Source organism: Prionailurus bengalensis, chromosome B4, assembly GCF_016509475.1.
Source record: "Prionailurus bengalensis isolate Pbe53 chromosome B4, Fcat_Pben_1.1_paternal_pri, whole genome shotgun sequence".
NCBI classification, from domain to species: domain Eukaryota; kingdom Metazoa; phylum Chordata; class Mammalia; order Carnivora; family Felidae; genus Prionailurus; species Prionailurus bengalensis.
Window position 1 is genome coordinate 88152741 of NC_057358.1, and position 19767 is coordinate 88172507.

Genomic DNA, 19767 nt, shown 5'->3' on the forward strand with positions numbered 1-19767 from the left:
GGGTGTATTGAGTATGTTGAAAATCATATTACTTAAGAAAGCAGACAGCATAGTGGGTAAGAGCACTGACTTAGGAGTGGGGCCATCTGGATTCAAATCTCGACTGTATTACTTTATAACTGAGATGTTTTGGACAAGTTACTTAACCTCTCAGGAACTCATTTCCTTATCTGTTAATGGGAATTATACTTAACTCATAGGGTCATTATGAGGGTTAAGTCACTTAAAATAAATGACTCCTTAGAGTAGTACCTGGCATGTAAGTGCTTTTAAAATGCTTGCTACCACTATTATTATCCTCATTATTTCCTTTCCTTAAGAGAAAGTGATGCTATCCGTATCCTTTCCCATCAAAAAGCCATATTTTAAACTAGAATTTTAAAGACCAAAACTGTAAATAACTAGGAGTAGGAAATTTACTTCTAAATTTGGAATTGTGTATAATGGCTAGAAAATAATAAAGATACTGACTTCAGCTGTTAGTAACGCAGCATCAGTGTTCTCAGTTGTAGTTATTCTACTTATAGATTTAAGCCTTCTACTACATGGAGTAGTAGAGACATACCCTACATTGAACGTCATGACCTACTTTGGACTCTATCACCTACTTCCTGTTGACCTTGGACTGGTCATTTTTATTTCATAGTCCAAAAAATATTTTAAAGCTCAAATTGAAAACTTGCATTAGTTAGTTGAAGCTAAAAATGGCAGTGCTCACTAGGAGAACTTAAAACAATGCACATTTTCAGTTTCATGAGGTTTTGTTTTTTGTTTTTCAAATAATTGATTACTTTGGAAATCACAAAATATTATTTTATGTCATATATGTACTTGTTCTATAACTGAAGTTCATCAGTAATATTGAACAGTAGGGTGTTTCAGAATGTTGCTTGGAATAATAAGGCTGTAGTTTTTATATAATACTAATATTTGAGCATATTTCATCTTGGAACGTTTATAAGTCCTTTAACTTAATATACACTCTAAGATTTTGAATAACCATGCCTTTATAATGCTTAGCTTTCTTTTGTTCTTTAAGCTGTTTTGGCAAGGCAGTATAATAACAAAGAAATACAAATAAAATCAAAATTAGCTAGAAGAAAACGAAGGCTTTGGACATCATTGAAGACTATCATAAATAAATAGTTGAAAGGAGAAAAAGAAAAAACATGATTAAAGATGAAAAACATAAAGACTGTAATCTGGTAGACACTTGAAGTTTATTAGGAGTTCATTCAATCATCCTTGGAGTACTGAAACATGGTGCTTGTCCTCTAGAATACACTTGGGCTGGGGGGGAGTTCATACAAACGGTCTGTGGACCTTAAGTTAAAAATCACTAAGTACTACCTAAAAGAATTCAGATGAAACATGTTCACACAAAAACTTGTTCACTAATATTCATAGTGGTATTTGTCATAATAGCCCCCAAATGAAGACAATCCAAATGTTTATCACCTGATGAGTGGATAAAGTAAATGTGGTATGTCCACAGATTGGAATATTCAGCCATAAGAAAGGATAAAATACTGATGTATGCATGCTACAGTATAGATGAATCTTCAAGATGTTATGCTATGTGAAAGAAACCAGACACAAAAGTCCATATATTGTATGATGTCACTTATGGGGTATATCCAGAATAGGCAAATGTGTAAAGACAGAAAGTAGATTAATGGTTGCTACAGGTGGGAGAGGAGAGGATGAGGAGTGACTGGTCAAAGAACAGAATGTGTTTCAGGAGTGATGAAAATATCCTAGAATTAGAAGTGGCACAACTTTGTGCAGATGCTAAGAAGCACTGAATTATATAATTTAAAAGGTGAATTTTATAGTATATGAAATTGTATCTCATTACACTTTTTGAATGTACCATGCAGAGAGAACTGACAAAAAATACAAATCATACTTTATCAGTTATTTTATTTCAACTAAATATTTGTGAAGATAATTTTTAAAATTACCTCCATCTTAGAGAATTAAGGATCTTATATGGCCTGTTTCTACCTGCAATATTCACCATCTCTACTTATAATTTATAGGTAAACTGTGTTAATCATCAGTTTTTTAGAAGCTCAACCAATTTTTTTGATATGCTCAAAGTGTTTAGTAAGGATACTAACTATAAGTTAAAAAAAATAACCATTAGTTTGAGTTTTGAGACCAGAATACTTAACCTATGCATCATCAAATAATTTCCTGATTTTTTTGATCGCTGGAATTAGGAGTGAACTTTTGAGTTTCTGACTTTGTATGCTTTCTTTCCTCATAAAATATTTTAAGATCCACTTCAGTGTTTGATACATGATCCCTGTCACATTTATATTATTACTGTCTGTTCCTAATAAGCTTTTTTTTTTAATTCGTAGTCAGCCCATCCTCAGTTACCTCCACCATTATCACCATTTTTTTTTGTATCACTGAACACTTATATTACTTGATTATATATTAGAATTAAACACAGCTTTTATCTCCAGAGATACAGATAGGATCTGTGAAGCTACATTAGTTGTAGCAGTTATGAAATTCCCAGCATTGGTTCCAGTTTGGGTACATGTCATTAAAATTTTTCCTGTAGTTTCCTACTAGCAGATTACAGAATTAGTCTAGGACTTGCACACCAGAATGCAAGTTTCATGCAACAGAGACTAAGTGCATCTTGTTCACAGCAGGATCTTGAACACCATCTTGCTCAAACTCAATGCTGTGTATATGCTGTATATGGTACAAAGCATCTGATACTCAATAAATATTTGTTGAATGAAAAACATCTAAATCAAGTAAAGATCTGGTACCCATAACAGAGTACATGTGCACGAGTGCTTGTGTGTATTCTAATACTTATAAATAGAAAAACCAAATAATGCTAGAGCAAAAATAGCCCTAGATACAAAACTGTATATTATAACTCTAAATCTAAGATAACACTGCTTTTACATTTACAACATGGAAGAGAAGAATTTAGGCTCAAATACCAGAGAAGTTTAGGGTCAAATTGCAGCCTTGTCATTTGCTTACAGTACATTCTTGGTCATTTTACCAGCATTCAAATCCTCAGTTTCCTCTTCTGTCAACTACATGAGGATAATACTTGCTACATGTGGTTACTCTGGGAACTTATGAAATAATACAAGTTAAAGCTCTTAGTACAGTGGCTGGCTTTGTAATTTTTCGCTGTCATTACTGTAACATCATTAACATCTTATTCTCAGCTGTTTTTAAGTAAATATTTCACTGCTTTTTAAGTTTAATACCATTTTACCGCTCATTCTAATTAGGAGCCACATGGTTTAGAATTCACCTTGGTTCTCTCAGAATAACTGATTTCCATTGATCTTGCTGGAATAATTTTCTGCTTTAGAAAGTCTGAATCAGCCCTGTTTTGTTTTAGATATTCTCTATCTTTAATGTAAAGATCTTTAATACATTATGTTTATTACAAATTAGTGATTAATGGCCAGTCTCTGAGTGAATGGGTTCAGCAGATAACCAAGACTCTTTTAAGTCACTGGCAGTGTAAGTGAATTCAGGTATCCTCACAGTAGTAATTTTTTTTTTAGTTTTTTTTTTTCAACGTTTATTTATTTTTTTGGGGACAGAGAGAGACAGAGCATGAACGGAGAGGGGCAGAGAGAGAGGGAGACACAGAATCGGAAACAGGCTCCAGGCTCTGAGCCATCAGCCCAGAGCCCGACGCGGGGCTCGAACTCACGGACCGCGAGATCGTGACCTGGCTGAAGTCGGACGCTTAACCGACTGCGCCACCCAGGCGCCCCCACAGTAGTAATTTTTGTTGTAGCTGCAGATGATAGTAATACTCTCACTTTTTATTGTTTTTTTCATTCATAATACTGAAAGGAGTTTAATTTTACAGATTTTATTTAATTCAGGATTGGACCAAGCATTTTTTGTAGTTAAGAAATTCATGTTTGTAATTGGTATAGTCCTTATTATACTAATAACTTTAATTAAAAATACTGTTCTTTTAAATAAATGGTAATGTCTAACCTGGGTGAGAAAATAAATCCTTTTTGTCATTTGAATACTGCTTATTTCCAGGGAACATGTTACTTTTAAAAATCAAGTGTTTTATTTGTTTATTTTTTAGCATACCTCCAGATAATCTCTCTATTCAAGAATTTCAGAGAAATGAAAGTATTGACGTTGAGGTGAGGAAGCTGTTTAAAACATTTTCCTGTAACCATTTGTGCAAACCAAATAGTAGAAATGTTGAAATTATGAAATTGCTAAAAGAACAAGTAGGGTTAGTAAGTTAAGATTGAACCTAAAAGCTTTAAAACTGTCACAGAGATTAAAGGTTGGTTCTTAAAGCACTGACATGATTTCCTTTTATTTGTTAGCTTTGTGCTGTGTGTATGTTGTCTAGATCCATAGTTGTGTCCATTCAATAATTTTAAAAAGTAGTTGATTCAGTAAAATCTCAGTCATTGAGCACGCATTTGAGAGTTTGTGCTACAGTTTGGCAAACCAGGTGTTTGTCGTTCAAACTAATCAATAAGTTGTTTAGATTTTTGTTTTTTGTTTTTTGTTTTTTTTTTTTTAATTTTTTTTTCAACGTTTATTTATTTTTAGGACAGAGAGAGACAGAGCATGAACGGGGGAGGGGCAGAGAGAGAGGGAGACACAGAATCGGAAACAGGCTCCAGGCTCTGAGCCATCAGCCCAGAGCCCGACGCGGGGCTCGAACTCCCGAACCGCGAGATCGTGACCTGGCTGAAGTCGGATGCTTAACCGACTGTGCCACCCAGGCGCCCCTAGATTTTTGTTTTTAACCAGCTGTAGATAGAGCCTCTCAAACTCTTGAAGCACATAATGAGAGCTTGTTAAAGAATATATTTTGTTGATGATAAATTGACTTTAAAGAAGTAGTTTTTTTGGTTATAGATTTTTTTGTTGGGGGTGGTGGTTTGATGATTTTCCTTTAAGCAGGATAAAAGAACTTTTAAGTAAATGAAGTAAATTACTTTAAAGTATATCAAAAAAGTATACGTATAAAATATTGCTTTTTGTCCATTTCTGTATTAAAACTCTTGTAAACTTTTCTTCTTTTTCATCAAAGGGCAAAATAACACATTATATATTAGAAATGAGCTATTTAACAAAAATGAATGTAATTTTCCTTTCTCTTTTGTCTCATTTATGGTTATAAAAAGTGATTTCAATCTTATTCTTAATTCTGTTTTGGATAGTTTATTCTAGCATGGATACATTTCATATAACATCAACATTTACTAAAATGGTTGCATAGTAAACAGTCTATAGTATTGACTATTTTGTAATAAATTTATTATTATTACTAAGACAAATGAGGGAAATGGACTACTCATCCTGTATGTTAACATTAAAATGTTTGTGTACTTCAAGGAAGATTCTTTAGCTGATTTTCTTTTAAAATAATATTTAGGTTTTACTCTAGATACTGTCATTTGAGTTGGTCTCTTCCAAGAAAAACAAAATGCATTTGAGTTTGCCTCTTTTGTTCTAGGTAGTTCAGCTTATCAGCACTGAGATACTACCTTATGCCAATTTTATTCCTAAGGAATTTGTTGGTCAGATAATGACTATGCTTAATAAGGGCTCAATACATTCTCAGTCATCTTCATTTACAGGTATGTTATTTTAATGATTTATTAAAAATGTTAGTATTGAAGTACTTTGGAAGAAGCTGACTATATAAATGTTTACTCCTGTGATTATGGTAAAATGTAAACTGGAGAATGGTTAAGGTAATTTCTAAGAACATGATAGAACATTAAGCTTTCTGAGGGGAAAATGTGAATATTCTGTTAAACTGTGCTAAGGACTTTGAAGAACATTTAAATGTGTGTAGTCTGGCCACTAGATGTCTCTCATACTGCTTACTTCACAAACTACAGCACTTCTTTTTCCCAGCCCAAACAAGTTTTAAAAGTGATGTGGTTAAGTGCAGATTTAACAAAAATAATAGTCTCAGAAAAAATAATTAAATACTACTTATATTAATACAGTCAACTTTTTATTATTAACGAGTATATAAAAATTTCTAGATACATTTTTATAAAATGTGTGTTACAAACAATATAATCAGATGTAAATACTTTAAGCTTAATAAGGATTACTGAGTTGCCATGTATACTTTTTCTAGCAGTTTCTGATGATACCTTTTGCCATTTATAGTATTAAATATACCAAGGTAAGGAAGGTATTTGGACATTTCTTCCAATGACTTTGCCGTTGGACACAAACTTCTCAACTTTAACTTGGAGGGTTTTTTTTTAAACATATACATAGAAACATATACATAGAAACAGGACCAGGCTTCTATAAAGACCTAGGTTCCAGGGATCAGTTTTGGTCCCCACCATTCTTAAGTATGACCTGATAGCCAAAGCTTTCAGAGAAAATCTTTCAACATGAAAGAGAAAAAACAAATAAAGAGGGAGTAAAAGAAACTGAGAGGAAACAGATAAAATTCAGAGCCATAAAAACATTACTCCAAAAAAGCACAATTATAATTAGGATGTTCAAAGAGATAAAAGATTTATATTCATGAAAAAAAAATACTGTTAACAGGGAGGAATCAGAATAAGAAGGAGCTCATAGAAACTAAAAATGTGACAGCTGAAATAACAAGTCCAGTGAAGGGTTACAAGAAAATATAAGGAGGTAAACCAGGAAGTAGAGAAAGACAAAAAGTAGACAACATTAAGAAGAAAGAAATAAAATGAATCCAAGGGGTCTAACATCTGACAGTAGGTCTTCCAGAAAGAGAAAATAGAGCAAAGCTAACAGAGGAAATTATTAAATACATAAACTGAAGAAATCAGTCTCCAAATTAAAAATGGCCACTCAGTGACCAGAACAGTGAAAGAAAAAAGATCCACAAGAAGGCATGTTGTTAGGAAATTTCAAAGTACCTGGGATAAAGAGAAGATTCTACAAGATTTCAGAAAGAAAAGAAAAAAGTCCAACACAGAAGAATTGTATCAAGAGGACATTGGACTTTTCAGTAGCAGCACCGTATGCTAAAAGACGTTGATGAAGTAGTTTGAGAGTTAGAAATGGAAAGGATTTTTAAGAAGGAGTTTTAAATGTGGGCCCATTGTTGGCAGAGTATAAATGTAGAATGGTAATTTTCAAATGTCAGCATGTATTATAATCAGCTGCAAGGGCAAGTTATTGCTGGACTGTACTCTCAGAGTTTCTGATTCAGTACGTATGGGGTGGGATATGAGAATTTGCATTTCTAACGAGTTTTCTGGTGATGTTGATGCTGCTAAGGAACAACTCTTTGAGTACCACAGTAAAGTAATGATATTTTCAGAAATGCAAGTTCTCAAAAATGTTACTTCCTATTCAGAATAGTCTTTCTGAGACATGCTAGAATGTGCTCCATGAAAACAAAGGAGTATGCCAAGGAAATGGAAGGCATGGATCTAGGAAGCGGGGTATACAATAAGAGAATAAAAACAATTCCCAGGCTATGACAAAGACTAGTTCTAGGAGATAGAGGGACAGCAGGTCTAGACAGCAGCTAGTCCAGAATAGAGCTCAGGTCTGGCTCTAGAAAGATGTTGCTAAGAGGAAAGTAGGAAGGGAGGGAGGAGGAAGAAAGAAAGAAAAATCACAAGGTTGACCTTGTGGCAAACCATTGAAAAGTATTTTATAGTGCTGTCAAAGAGTATGAAAAAAAACAAGACAAGAAAAATACTAAGTAGAAACGATGAGAGTTGACAGTCTTGCCTTGTTTTTGATCTTGAAAGGGGGAAAATTGTTATATACATGCTGTTAGCTGGAAGGTTTTCATAGATGCTCTTCATCAGTTGAAGAATTTCCTTCTGTTCCTAGTTTGCTAAATTGTTATCATTAAGGTTATTAATTTAACTTCCTATTAACCATCAAAAGTTGTTAATTTTACAGAAGCAGAGATTGATATTCGTTTGAGAGAGGAATTTTCGAAAATGTGTTTTGAAACATTGCTCCAGTTTTCCTTCAGTAACAAAGTCACAACACCTCAAGAAGGCTATATCTCACGAATGGCACTCTCAGTACTTTTAAAGAGGTCTCAAGATGTACTTCATCGCTATATAGAGGATGAAAGATTAAGTGGTAAATGCCCTCTTCCAAGGTATAGATTTTATTTTATAGATGAAGGGAATATGCTGTCATAGTTATTAATTTAAAAAAAAAAAAGCTTTGAGCACCAAGTTGTTTTTATAAGTGATGTGAATGTAACCTGAAGCTGTTTATAATTTTATTTATTTTATATGGTGTAAATATTTATAAGTTTTGCTGCAGATATATTAATGCATTTTATTTTGGGATGCTTTTTCAGACTCGTCATGAAGGTTAAGTAATATATGATATGTGTACCAAGTTTCCTTTTTGGATTTAAAAGAAAATTTTGAATTCTAAAATATGTTTTCTCAAGGATTTCTGGATAAGGACTTGTGGATCTGTATGAGCACATAGGTGTGGATCTCTCTAGAGAGAAAATAATTGATAAATCATACTCTGGGAACTTCCTAGTTAGTTTTACAATTTTTTTTAGATTTCTCTACAAGTCAGCTAGCATTTTAGATCTTCTTTTTATCTAGTTTGCTTAATTTAGCCCTTGTTCCTAAACTAATTTCCTTTCCACTTAGCCGAGCTGTGTCAGTGGAAGGGGCTCTAGGTCTTTCTGCTAAGCCAAAGCTAATCAAAGTTGGGATAGGAATCAGAATTCATCAAAAAATGTAATCATAAATTTGAGTTATGTCACCAATCTATTTTTTTTTATGTGGGAATTAGAGTTTAAAGCAAAACAAATGAAACAAAATAATATTGGAAGATAGAGTTATCAAAGTCAGGATAGAGTTTCAAAAATCATTATGGGTCCATCTCTTGAGGTACTATTGGAGAGGTAAATCATCAGCCCCAAATCTTTGTGCACATTCTTATTTACTTATAATAAATTTTTGGAGTTAGAATTACTTGTCAAAAGATAAAAACATTTTTGGGGCGCCTGTGTGGCTCAGTCGGTTGAGCGGCCGACTTCGGCTCAGGTCATGATCTCGCGGCCCTTGAGTTCGAGCCCTGCGTCAGGCTCTGTGCTGACAGCTCAGAGCCTGGAGCCTGTTTCAGATTTTGTGTCTCCCTCTCTCTGACCCTCCCCCGTTCATGCTCTGTCTCTCTCTGTCTCAAAAATAAATAAACATTAAAAAAAAAAAATGGCTCTCTCAGGGAACCTGGGGGGCTCAGTCAGTTAAGCGTCCGACTTCAGCTCAGGTCATGATCTCACAGCTCATGGGTTCGAGCCCTGTGTTGGACTCTGTGCTGACAGCTCAGAGCCTGGAGCCTGTTTCAGATTCTGTGTCTCCCTCTCTCTGACCCTCCCCCGTTCATGCTCTGTCTCTCTCTGCCTCAAAAATAAATAAACTTAAAAAAAAAATTAAAAAAAAAAAGATAAAAACATTTTTAAAATTTCTTTTAATGTTTATTTATTTTTGAGAGACAAACTGTGAGCAGGGGGAGGGGCAGAGAGAGAGGGAGACACAGAATCTGAAGCAGGCTCCAGACTCTGAGCTGACTGCACAGAGCCAGATGCAGGACTTGAACTCGTAAACCGTGAGATCATGACCTGAGCTGAAGTCAGAGGCTTAACTGACTGAGCACTCAGGTGCCCTAAGATAAAAACATTTTTAAAGCTTTTGATATGTATTCCAAATTGCCTACCAGAAATTTCTACCAATTTACATTCTCCCAGAAGTATATAAATGTCCTTTTCTCAGTTTTTAGCATTTTAAAATTATTTGCCATTTTATGATTTATTTTATCTTTTTTAAATTTGATGAATGAAAAATAGTTACATGGTAGTTTGTTTTTTTTTTTAAATTACCAATGCTTAATAGTCATTTGTATTTCTATTTTTAAGATCCACTATATTTTGAATTTCTAAAATATAAATTATACCTCCTCGTATTCAGATTTATATATAAAAACATTCCAAAGACAGGTGTTAGTAATTTGGTTATGGGCATGATTGAAAATTGATTTATCATAATCTCTGAAGTATACTTGGAAAAGCAGTAATAAAGTTGCTTTGCTTGGAATATTTTTATTTACTAGATTATAACATATTATTTGACTTCAGAAAGCAGCTTTTCCTTCATTTTTCATGTTTTTAGTGTTTATTGCTTTTAAATTGAGTCTTACTTATAGTTGTCCTATAAAGTATTGTATCATCCTGTGTTTGATGCAGCATCATTACATTATTTTCTAAACTACATTGCAACACAGTAACTTCTTCTATGCTTACAAAGGGAGGCTTGAAATAGTACTCTGTCATAGTATTAGAAAAATTTTTTCTGCAGAATGAAAACACAGATTGGTGTCAGCAATGAGGGGAAAGGGAGGAAACTATGTAGGGATAAATAAGGGAATGAAGCTACTCTTGTTCATCCTTTACTCCCAAGTTCATTCTTCATTACTGATGTCTCCAAATAGGAGACACCTTAGGATTAGTTTTGAGCATGTTTCTTTTTGTTGTATTAGAAAATCAAACAAGTACTATTATAATTTTAAATGTTCTTTTAACAGCATGATAAAATATGTGCCAGGAGGTAATAGTGGTTTTTATTTCCATTTAAGCTTTGGCAAATCCCTTTTGGTGCTAAGTAGTTAAAAAGAAAAAAAAAACATTTTTGTAGAGAAGCCTTAAAAGCATATATTATAAAATGTCTTAATGTTAAATAATTATATGAAATATTTTACAATTATCTTACAAATTTAGATTTGCCTGAATAGTTTGCCTCTCCCTCCCTTTGAAATTGATAACTTATGGTAAAAATAACTATAAATCTTATTTGCACGCTGAAGTATATGTTAATAAAATATTTTAATAAGAATTTAAAACTAAAATTAACTTTGTATTGTGTTCAGTATTTTTCCAAAATATATCTATTTGTATAAACCTAGTAAACACACATGGCATATCTTAAAATCATGATGGAAATAATTTCCCATCTGTTTTTTAGGCAACAAGTAACAGAAATTATATTTGTTTTAAAAGCAGTCAGTACTCTCATTGATTCACTTAAGAAAACTCAGCCTGAGAATGGTAAGTGCTTAGAAACTCAGTTATTCTAAACTCATAACATTTATGTTCTATTTCTGATGTACTTTTCTATTATTAAGTTAACTGAATTTTAGGAACATAACAACTGTTAGACTTCCTTTTTCCCAGTCCTTATGACAGCAAAGCATCAAGTCCATTAGGATGTCAATTAAGTAAATGTTTTAGCTTCTTAATATTAAACAACAGTTTGGCTTTTTTTTTTTTTTTTTTTTTTAACTAAGTTGGTCTGAAGTTAGGGTGTTGCATGGATAATTAGTATTTCGTATAAGTTTAATGTGGAGCATTACTGAGTTTTGGGTGGGAGTAGCCTTCATCCTGCATGTGTACTGAATTATGGTATAAGTATAAACTGTTCAACTTTGAATCATTTTATAGCCTTATCTCATTTGTTTCCCCTTTCTGTTACTCATCTCTCTTCTCTCCGTTCTTTACATTGTTGCTAGAAATGATTTTTCCAAAAGTGCAGCTTTGATCATTCATTTTCCCATCCTTGTAAAACAAAACAAAAAATTTTCATGTACCATTACCTACCAAATGCAGAGAGTACTATTGTCAGCCTCTATTAGGTTTATGCTTTATTTCCACTAGATTTCACGTATCCTGTTTCCCACCAAACTAAAATTTTCAGTCTACCCAAGTTTCTCTAACCTTTTGCTTATTTCATTCTCCTACCTATGTCTACCTAGTTCAAATACCACTCCACTTTTTAACCTTGTTTTTAATCTTTAGTGGTGAATGATTTTTCTTTTTATTGAACTCGTAGGTAGTTCGTGTGTACCTTTGTCCGAAGGTACTCTATATGTATTACTGTTACACGTATAGATGAATCTGTCACTTCCCTTAACTTGTAAACTTCTTGAGAGGCTTTTTGGGCCATATTTTGTTCTATTTGAATCCTCTACAGCATTGCTACTCAAAGTGGTTTGTTTGAGGATAGGATAAAGAGCTGGCATATTTGTGTCACTAAACAGTGGTTTAGTTGACATTTTTTATACAACAAGAGTTTGTTAAAGAAGGAAGTGTGTTGATTTACATTCTGGCCCAAGCACATTAGCAGACTGGCACTTTACGCAGCATTACTTTTAATACCCAAGAAGAAGGTTCCTAATAAATGCCTAATAAATGAATCATAGGATATTTGTTCCTGGCAATTATTATGTAATAAAAGTAAAGACATATTTTTTCATTTTCAAAATTTGCCCACTAATACTTTGGCCTAGAAAGAGTGAGTATTTTACAAAACCTTAAGGAGTAATAGATTTGTACTTATTCAATACAAAGTGAGGGGGGTGGAATTTGGTGGTTGTTTTTTTTTTTTAAATCTTTCTTTATTTTTGAGAGAAAGACAGAGTGTGAGCAGGGGAGGGGCAGAGAGAGAGAGAGGGAGACACAGAATCTGAAGCAGGCTCCAAGCCCTGAGCTGTCAGCACAGAGCCCAACGCGGGGCTCAAACTCACAAACTGAGATCATGACCTGAGCCGAAGTTGGCCGATCAACCGACAGAGCCACCCAGGCGCCCTGGGAAGGGTGGAATTTGTAAGAAAATTTTTGGAGCAATATCTTGACTTCATCCCATCAAATTCAAATTTGAGTTCTCATCAAAAATGCTCTGGTTGATATTTTAGAGAGAGAAGTCATGCATTAACTTCCTAGTGACCAGTAAAATCTTTATTAGATCATAGGATAGAATTGGATTCTTAATTCAAGTCTAAAATATATTTAAGACTTAAACAGGAAATTCTCCAATTCCCATGTTATTGCTATAGTATATTAAATATAACCAGTATATTTCAGTGCATAGTGCTTGCATTATTTTGTAGAATTTTTAGACAGCTGTCAAGAATTTAACCAAAATTTGTATAAAGGAAGAAAAGGGAAGAAAAACTCAGTAACTTTTTTTTTTTTCATAGCTAGTGGGCCAAGAATAGGGCAGTGTAGTAATGGTAAATGATTTAACTTACTGTTAAAAATTGTCTAAGAGAGTTTGAATTGTGGCTCTGGATATATGAAGTGAAATTTTAAATTAAATGTAACCATAAATGAAGATGATATTGTAACATATTAGAAAGCTATGATAAGCTTCATTAAGAAACAGGAAAAAAGAAGATAACTAAGAAAAAGCCAAGCCTTTCCAGTGGAAATATGTTGGATTGCTCGTTGCCAGTCCAAAATTGTTTAAAACATTAGTCATTTGTGTTAGGGTTTTCTAGTGAGAGAGGAGGCATTTTTTGGAATTATTTTTAATTTGGGGGAATTTTGTTTTGATCATTTTACTTGATCTTTACTTTAAAATTTGTATAGGTAACCCTCCTACAAAGGCATGTCTGTAGTTCCCTGTCTTTGGACACGTAAGAATTGGAGGAAAAGAAATGTAGACTTGGAGAAGTCTGGGGCCAGCTTGCTCCATGCAGGCTCAAGATCAACCATCCAACAGAGAGAGAGAGAGAGAGAGAGAGAGAGAGGGAGAAAATAGAATTTGAATAGCTAGTAACCACATACACATTTCAAAAATTCAAAAATATACAGGGAAAAGTTTTGAGGTATCTTTATCCTATTTTATATCTGCCTAGTTCTTACCTCGCCATAGGTAACCATTTAACCATTTTTATTAGTTTGTGGATCTTTCCATGAGTTTATTACATAAATACAATATATATATATATACTCCAGTATTCACCCAGTTTTAAACATAAATGAATATGCATAGTAGCCCCATATGATACCTACTGTCCTGAATACTCTTTCTTTTTCTCTGCTTCATAAAATTTGGAGATACTTCCATATCAATACATACAGCTTTTTCATTCCTTTTGATAGGTAAGCCCAAGATCTGTAGTGGGATTTTTTTTTTTTTAAGTTCATTTCTTTACTTTGGGAGAAAACACAGGTGGGGGAGGGGCAGAGAGAGCAAAAGAGAGAGAGACAGAGAATCCTATGCCAGCACAGAGCCCGATGCATAGCTCCAACCCACGAACCGTGAGATCATGACCTGAGCTGAAGTTGGATGCTCAACTGACTGAGCCACCCAGGCACCCCATATGTATGGTAGGTTTTAAAAACTATATTTTAAGAAATTTGAAGAGCCTTCCCTGAGTTTAGAATGTGATCTTAAACAGTGTATTTTTTTTTTTTTTACATTTATTTACTTTTGAGACAGAATGTGAGCAGGGGAGGGGCAGAGAGAGAGAGAGAGAGAGAGAGAGAGAGAGAGAGAGACACAGAATCCGAAACAGGCTTCAGGCTCCGAGCTGTCAGCACAGAGCCTGATGTAGGGCTTGAACTCACAAACCATGAGATCATGACCGGAGCCGAAGTCGGATGCCCAGTCGGCTGAGCCACCCAGGGGCCCCCTTAAACAGCATATTTTTTTATTTTCCAGAAGTAAACCAAGAATTAATTTTGTCAGTTGACTCTCCACCTGGGGCAATCTAAATAGGTTTCAATCTGTGCAACCTTTTTTTTTTCCCCAGTTTTTCTGTTGTTGCAAAATACACATAAAATATTTATCTTCAGCCATTTTTAAGTGTATAGTTCAGTGGTATTAATTAATTTCATAATAGTGTGCAACCATCACCATGATCTATCTCCATAACTCTTTTTATCTTGTAACTGAAACTCGACTCTCATTAAACAATAACTCCTTATTCCCCGCTCCTCCTAGCTTCTGACACCACCATTCTATTACTATGACTTTGCTCTCGGTATCTCATATAAGTTGAGTCATAAAATACTTGTCTTTTTGTGATTGGCTTTATTGCTTAGTATAATGTCATTGAGTTTCATTCATATTGTAGCATATTGGAGAATTTCCTTTTTAAGGCTGAATAATATTCCATTGTGGTGTGTGTGTGTGTGTGTGTGTGTGTGTGTGTGTGTGTGTGTCTGTGTCTCATATTTTCCTTATCCATTCATCCATTGGTAGACACTTGGGTTAATTCCACATTTTAGCTATTGCAAATAATGCTGCTATGAATGTGTGTACAGGAATCTCTTCAAGACCCTGCTTTGTTCTTTTGAGTATATACCCAGAAGTAGAATTGCTGGATCATATGGTAGTTCTATTTTTTGTTTTTTGAGGAACCACTGTATTATTTTCCACAGTGGCTATACCATTTTACATTACAACCATCAGTGAACAGAGGTTCTAATTTCTCCACATCTGCACAAATACTTGTGTTTTTTTAAATTTTTTGTTTTGATAGTAGCCATTTTAATCAGTATGAGTTGGTATCTCATTGTAGTTTTGATTTGCATTTCCCTTATGTTGGCGATGTTGAGCATCTTTTCGTGTACATTATTGGCCATTTGTATACATTATTGGCCATTTGTATATCTCCTTTGGAGAAATGTCTATTCAAGTCCTTTGCCATTTTTTGAATTGAGTGGTTTTTTGTTATTGTTGAAGTCCCTTTGTTTACACCTCTATGATCAGAAGCAGCGATCAGAGCACAGATACCCAATATTTGGAGGATATGGTCTTTTTGCCCACTGTGGCCTGCTGCAGGCAAGCTGCTCCAGGAACACGTGCACAGCTGCCTACCACATGGCCAGGGGTGAGGGATGGGTAGCTGCTACTGTGCTAAGAGCTGAAATTGACCAAAATTAACCACAATATACTATCCAAGTCTACCTCTGGAAGTTGCAAGCCTTCAGTAGACTCCAGAGTTCCAAAATAGTTGTATCAAGCCGATTCTGCCAATACAATTGTTGTCTAGGTGGGTAGACAGATTCCAGGTACTTCCTCTCTGCCATTCTTCCAGAATTCTCTCTGTGTAATCTTTTGTTAAATGATTAGTGGAAAGTTTCATAGAAGACAGCTGGAGCAGACTGTTTAAAACTTCTCTTTAAACTGTTTGTTTTCTGTTAAGCAAGGAAAATTCTTTTTACAAATGAGATCTCTTACGGATTCCCAAGATATAAAACAGATAAAAACAGCACTGGCCTGAGTCCCTCCTTCACCATTACCCATCCACTCCCCTCCCTTTTTCTTTTTCCCATTTCCAGTCTGAGGAAGCCTCTGTTTGGGTGAAGAAGGGATTGTTCTTCTTCAATTGGGTGAAGAAGGGATGAACAGTTCAGCATTTCCCAAGATTTGTACTCAGGAATGAATATTAATGATGATGAGTGATGTCAGTAGATATTGAATGTAAAAAAATCCCATAATCAAATTAATTTTGGAAATCCTGGATTAGATAAAGTTAAGCCTCTTTTTTACTGCCAAGTTTTTAATAAATTCATGTGAATTATGAATCCCCCAAAAGGAAGATAATATATACAACATGTGCCAAACTTCCCTGGTCATTGTTTTTATAAGAAGTATTTTGAAGAATACTAGTGTAAGAAATGCATTCCTTTATTCTCCAACAGAAGCTGAGATAAAGAGAATTGGAGTGAAAAATAGAATCAAAGTTCCTTGTGTATAATATAGTATCTTTCTTTTATGCTAGACTGCCTCCTAGATTTGAGACTTGTTTCATAGTGTCGTATACATATACTGTGTAACAAAATCTGTCAGCTGGTTTTGTTGCGTATTGCACGCTCAGCAATATGCACAGCATTTACAGAAAAATAGACATGTAATATGTGATCTCAGAGTATAAGGAAATTATAAACTAAATGGGATGTAACACTTTCCCATTCACCAAATAGTGTTCAACTGTACTACTTGTTGGTGACAGTAGAGAGGAACACGGACGTGTCTCTTCACACTGAAGTTTAAATCTAGTGATATCTGTTAAAGATTAGGAAGCAGTACAAGAGAAGAGTGGATCTTTGGTCACTTGAAACTAAAATCAGTATCAAGGACATTACTGGGGAAACCATTTAAATATTTATATTTTTAGCATACAACTGCATAAGAAATTGAGTTGTTTTCTAATTCTAATTCTTCTTGAAATATGCACTACATTGTCTGGCACTTACACTGAAAATGACAGAAGTTTGAATTCCAAGTTACTTTGTTAGCTTCCAAGGCCTTCACAAATTGAAGTATCATTTAAAATGGACTTTAGCACATTCCTTGGTATGGATGACTCTGTACTCTGACCATATGTTTCCCCCTCATATCTTATTCGATCTATCGGGAAGTCTTCCAAAGATTAAAAAAGAAAAGGGTATAAGCTTGTGGAATCTCCATATTGGGGGATTTTTTTCTTTGCCTTGTATTTAAAGGATTGTGTTATGTTAATTGGATAATCTCTGCTATTTAAATACACATGTTTTTGAGATTTTATACTTTTTAATTGCAGTTGATGGAAATACCTGGGCACAAGTGATTGCTTTATACCCAACTCTAGTCGAATGCATCACCTGCTCATCTGCAGAAGTCTGCTCTGCACTTAAAGAGGCACTCGTTCCTTTTAAGGATTTCATGCAGCCACCAGCATCCAAAGTTCAAAATGGAGAATCTTGACCAGCTATAATAATTTTAAAGAAGAAAGATTATCTAAAGACTGTTTGATCCTCAGTGAGTCTTCTATGAGAAGGACATTTCTTACTACCAATAATTCTTGGCAGCTGTTGTTCGCCTCCTTTAAATTGTACTTACCTGAGTTCAGTAATTCATATTACAAGCTTACATGTCAACAAAGGCTCCTGAGTGAGCAGCGGTGGAAGCCTTTAGTAGGTTAAACTGATGGAGAGTTAGTTAATACTGCAACATACCTGCTACTGTATCTTCAGTTGGTGATTTAAAAGTGAGCTTATGTACAGTTTGTGGTGTATGTGTTAATGATGTACTTTTTAAAAAGAAAGAAAAGATATTTCATTCAGTCAGATTTATTAGGCTGGTGTTTTTGCACCCTTTTTCAAGTACAAATTGTACTAAAATTTTATGCAAGATGGTACTGTAACATTCCATATTATCTATAACCAGCCTTTGTAAACAAAGGGAACTGATAAACTTGTGTGTATAATAAATGGTACAGTTCTGTATAAAATAGTTGCATTTATTATTTAAATTTTTAAAATATTGATAATGTTAAATGCTTGAAGCTGTATTTATTATTAATACAAAATTGTTTGCTTTCATTTTTACTTATAATTTGCCTTCTTAAGCGGCAGGTATGCTTACCATATGATCATGCAGTTATCTTTAGTGCTTATTTTAAATGTATTTACTAGTGACTATTAAACATCTGACCAGAAAGGTCATGTGAACACAGCAGCAAATAGTTTATGATTTGCTGATTTTGCAACTTTGAAGTATAGTTATTAGCTTAATACATTGGGATATATTGTAGCATTCTGACTCCGTCATACCTCATTTCTTTAAATATCTTTCCCAGCTTTCACGTAAGTCTGTTTTTATATTTGGTGTTTGGATTTTAAAGACTTTTCATATTATATTTCTACTGATTTTCTTTTTCTCACTGACTAAGCATTTATCACTGTCTTTGAATTATGATCCAGGCAAGATGATTCCAGATTTCCTAAATTTTGCCTGTGAAGTTTTGTTCATTTCAGTGCTTCATTTTGTAATGTCTTCTCAAGAAAAAAAATAACTATGCCAACCCATAAATATAAAATGTGTGTGTGTTCTAAAACAATGAGAAGTGTATTTTTGGAGACAGTGAAGCATTTAGAAGTACAGTAAACTTTCTGTCATGGAGTGAATTGCTAATTTTGTTTCACTTTTCTATCTTAGTGAAGAAGAAAAATGCTCTTGAGTACATTACTTGTTTCTTAAAAAACTAACCTAGCTTACTGTATTTTTTATTTAATGGATTGTGGTATTATCATATTAGTTACATTTGCATAAACATTTATGTGAAGACACAAAGATGTTTAAAACAATGATTAAGAAATCATAATGGTTTCAGTATTATGTTAGTGTGCTGGAAGTCCTTTGATTTTAATAGAATTTATACATTGCAGTCTCTCCAGAATAATTGTAAAACTAGGAGAAGATATTAGAATTGAGTAATGAATGAGATACAATTTTGAGGCTGTTGTAATTGTGAAATTATTTAATTTGCACTATTATCTGTAAACATGGTAAGCTTTTATCGAGGAGATATTATTTTTATTTACATGAATTAATGAATTTCTATTTTATAATTTCACCTAAAATTAGGGTAAATTAATATGGCATTTCATAGATTCTGTCTTCAGCATTTTCCTTAAAGTTGTAAAAAAGAAAATACCAAGCTGTGTATTCAGTTTATTTCCTATATTTGGATATGTTACATTGGGAGTTAGAAAGATCTGCGTATCATTGATAAAGTACTGAAATAGACTAACAAGGGTAGTGTGCCAGTTAAGTAACATGTTAAAAATATTGCCATGAATTTACATGAAGTGAAAATGTTTATTCCTGAGAAATAATCGATTGATTGCAATCATAAAAGTTATTCTCCAGTGAAAGTTAAATACAAATCAAATGTATACAGCATACATTTATATAAGTTGAGTAGTTTTAGTTAATATCGTATTAGCCTTCAATACCAGGACCATTCCCTATAGAGCAAAGCATTGAATGTGTTGATACCATAGAATATGGTAATCGGTGCCAGTCTTAGTGACAAGCAAAGTGGGCTGCCCGCTTGGTGGTATAATTTGACAGGTTTTTTTTCCTCCCAGAATATCTCCTGCCACCCCAGGGGTCACTATCAGCAGTTCATCCCTTGAGTCACACATTCCTCTTAGTCTGC

The 19767-nt window shown here is 34.0% G+C and overlaps 1 protein-coding gene and 1 non-coding gene across 8 annotated transcripts in view; both read left to right on the forward strand.

Annotated features, from left to right (window-relative positions):
• MON2 (MON2 homolog, regulator of endosome-to-Golgi trafficking) overlaps positions 1 to 18725 on the forward strand; it is a 119204-nt gene extending 100479 nt beyond the window's left edge. For all 7 annotated transcript variants that reach the window (XM_043564776.1, XM_043564773.1, XM_043564777.1 and 4 more), the window contains 5 exons: positions 4109 to 4169; positions 5507 to 5630; positions 7921 to 8128; positions 11016 to 11098; positions 17365 to 18725. In XM_043564776.1, the coding sequence (XP_043420711.1) occupies positions 4109 to 4169; positions 5507 to 5630; positions 7921 to 8128; positions 11016 to 11098; positions 17365 to 17528 (640 nt within the window). In that variant the 3' untranslated portion in view covers positions 17529 to 18725. The remainder of the gene's footprint in view (positions 1 to 4108; positions 4170 to 5506; positions 5631 to 7920; positions 8129 to 11015; positions 11099 to 17364) is intronic.
• Positions 13422 to 13552, forward strand: LOC122474172. Its single transcript, XR_006294854.1, has one exon. It is a non-coding gene; the product is annotated as a small nucleolar RNA SNORA38 (small nucleolar RNA).
• Positions 18726 to 19767: the final 1042 nt, after the last annotated feature.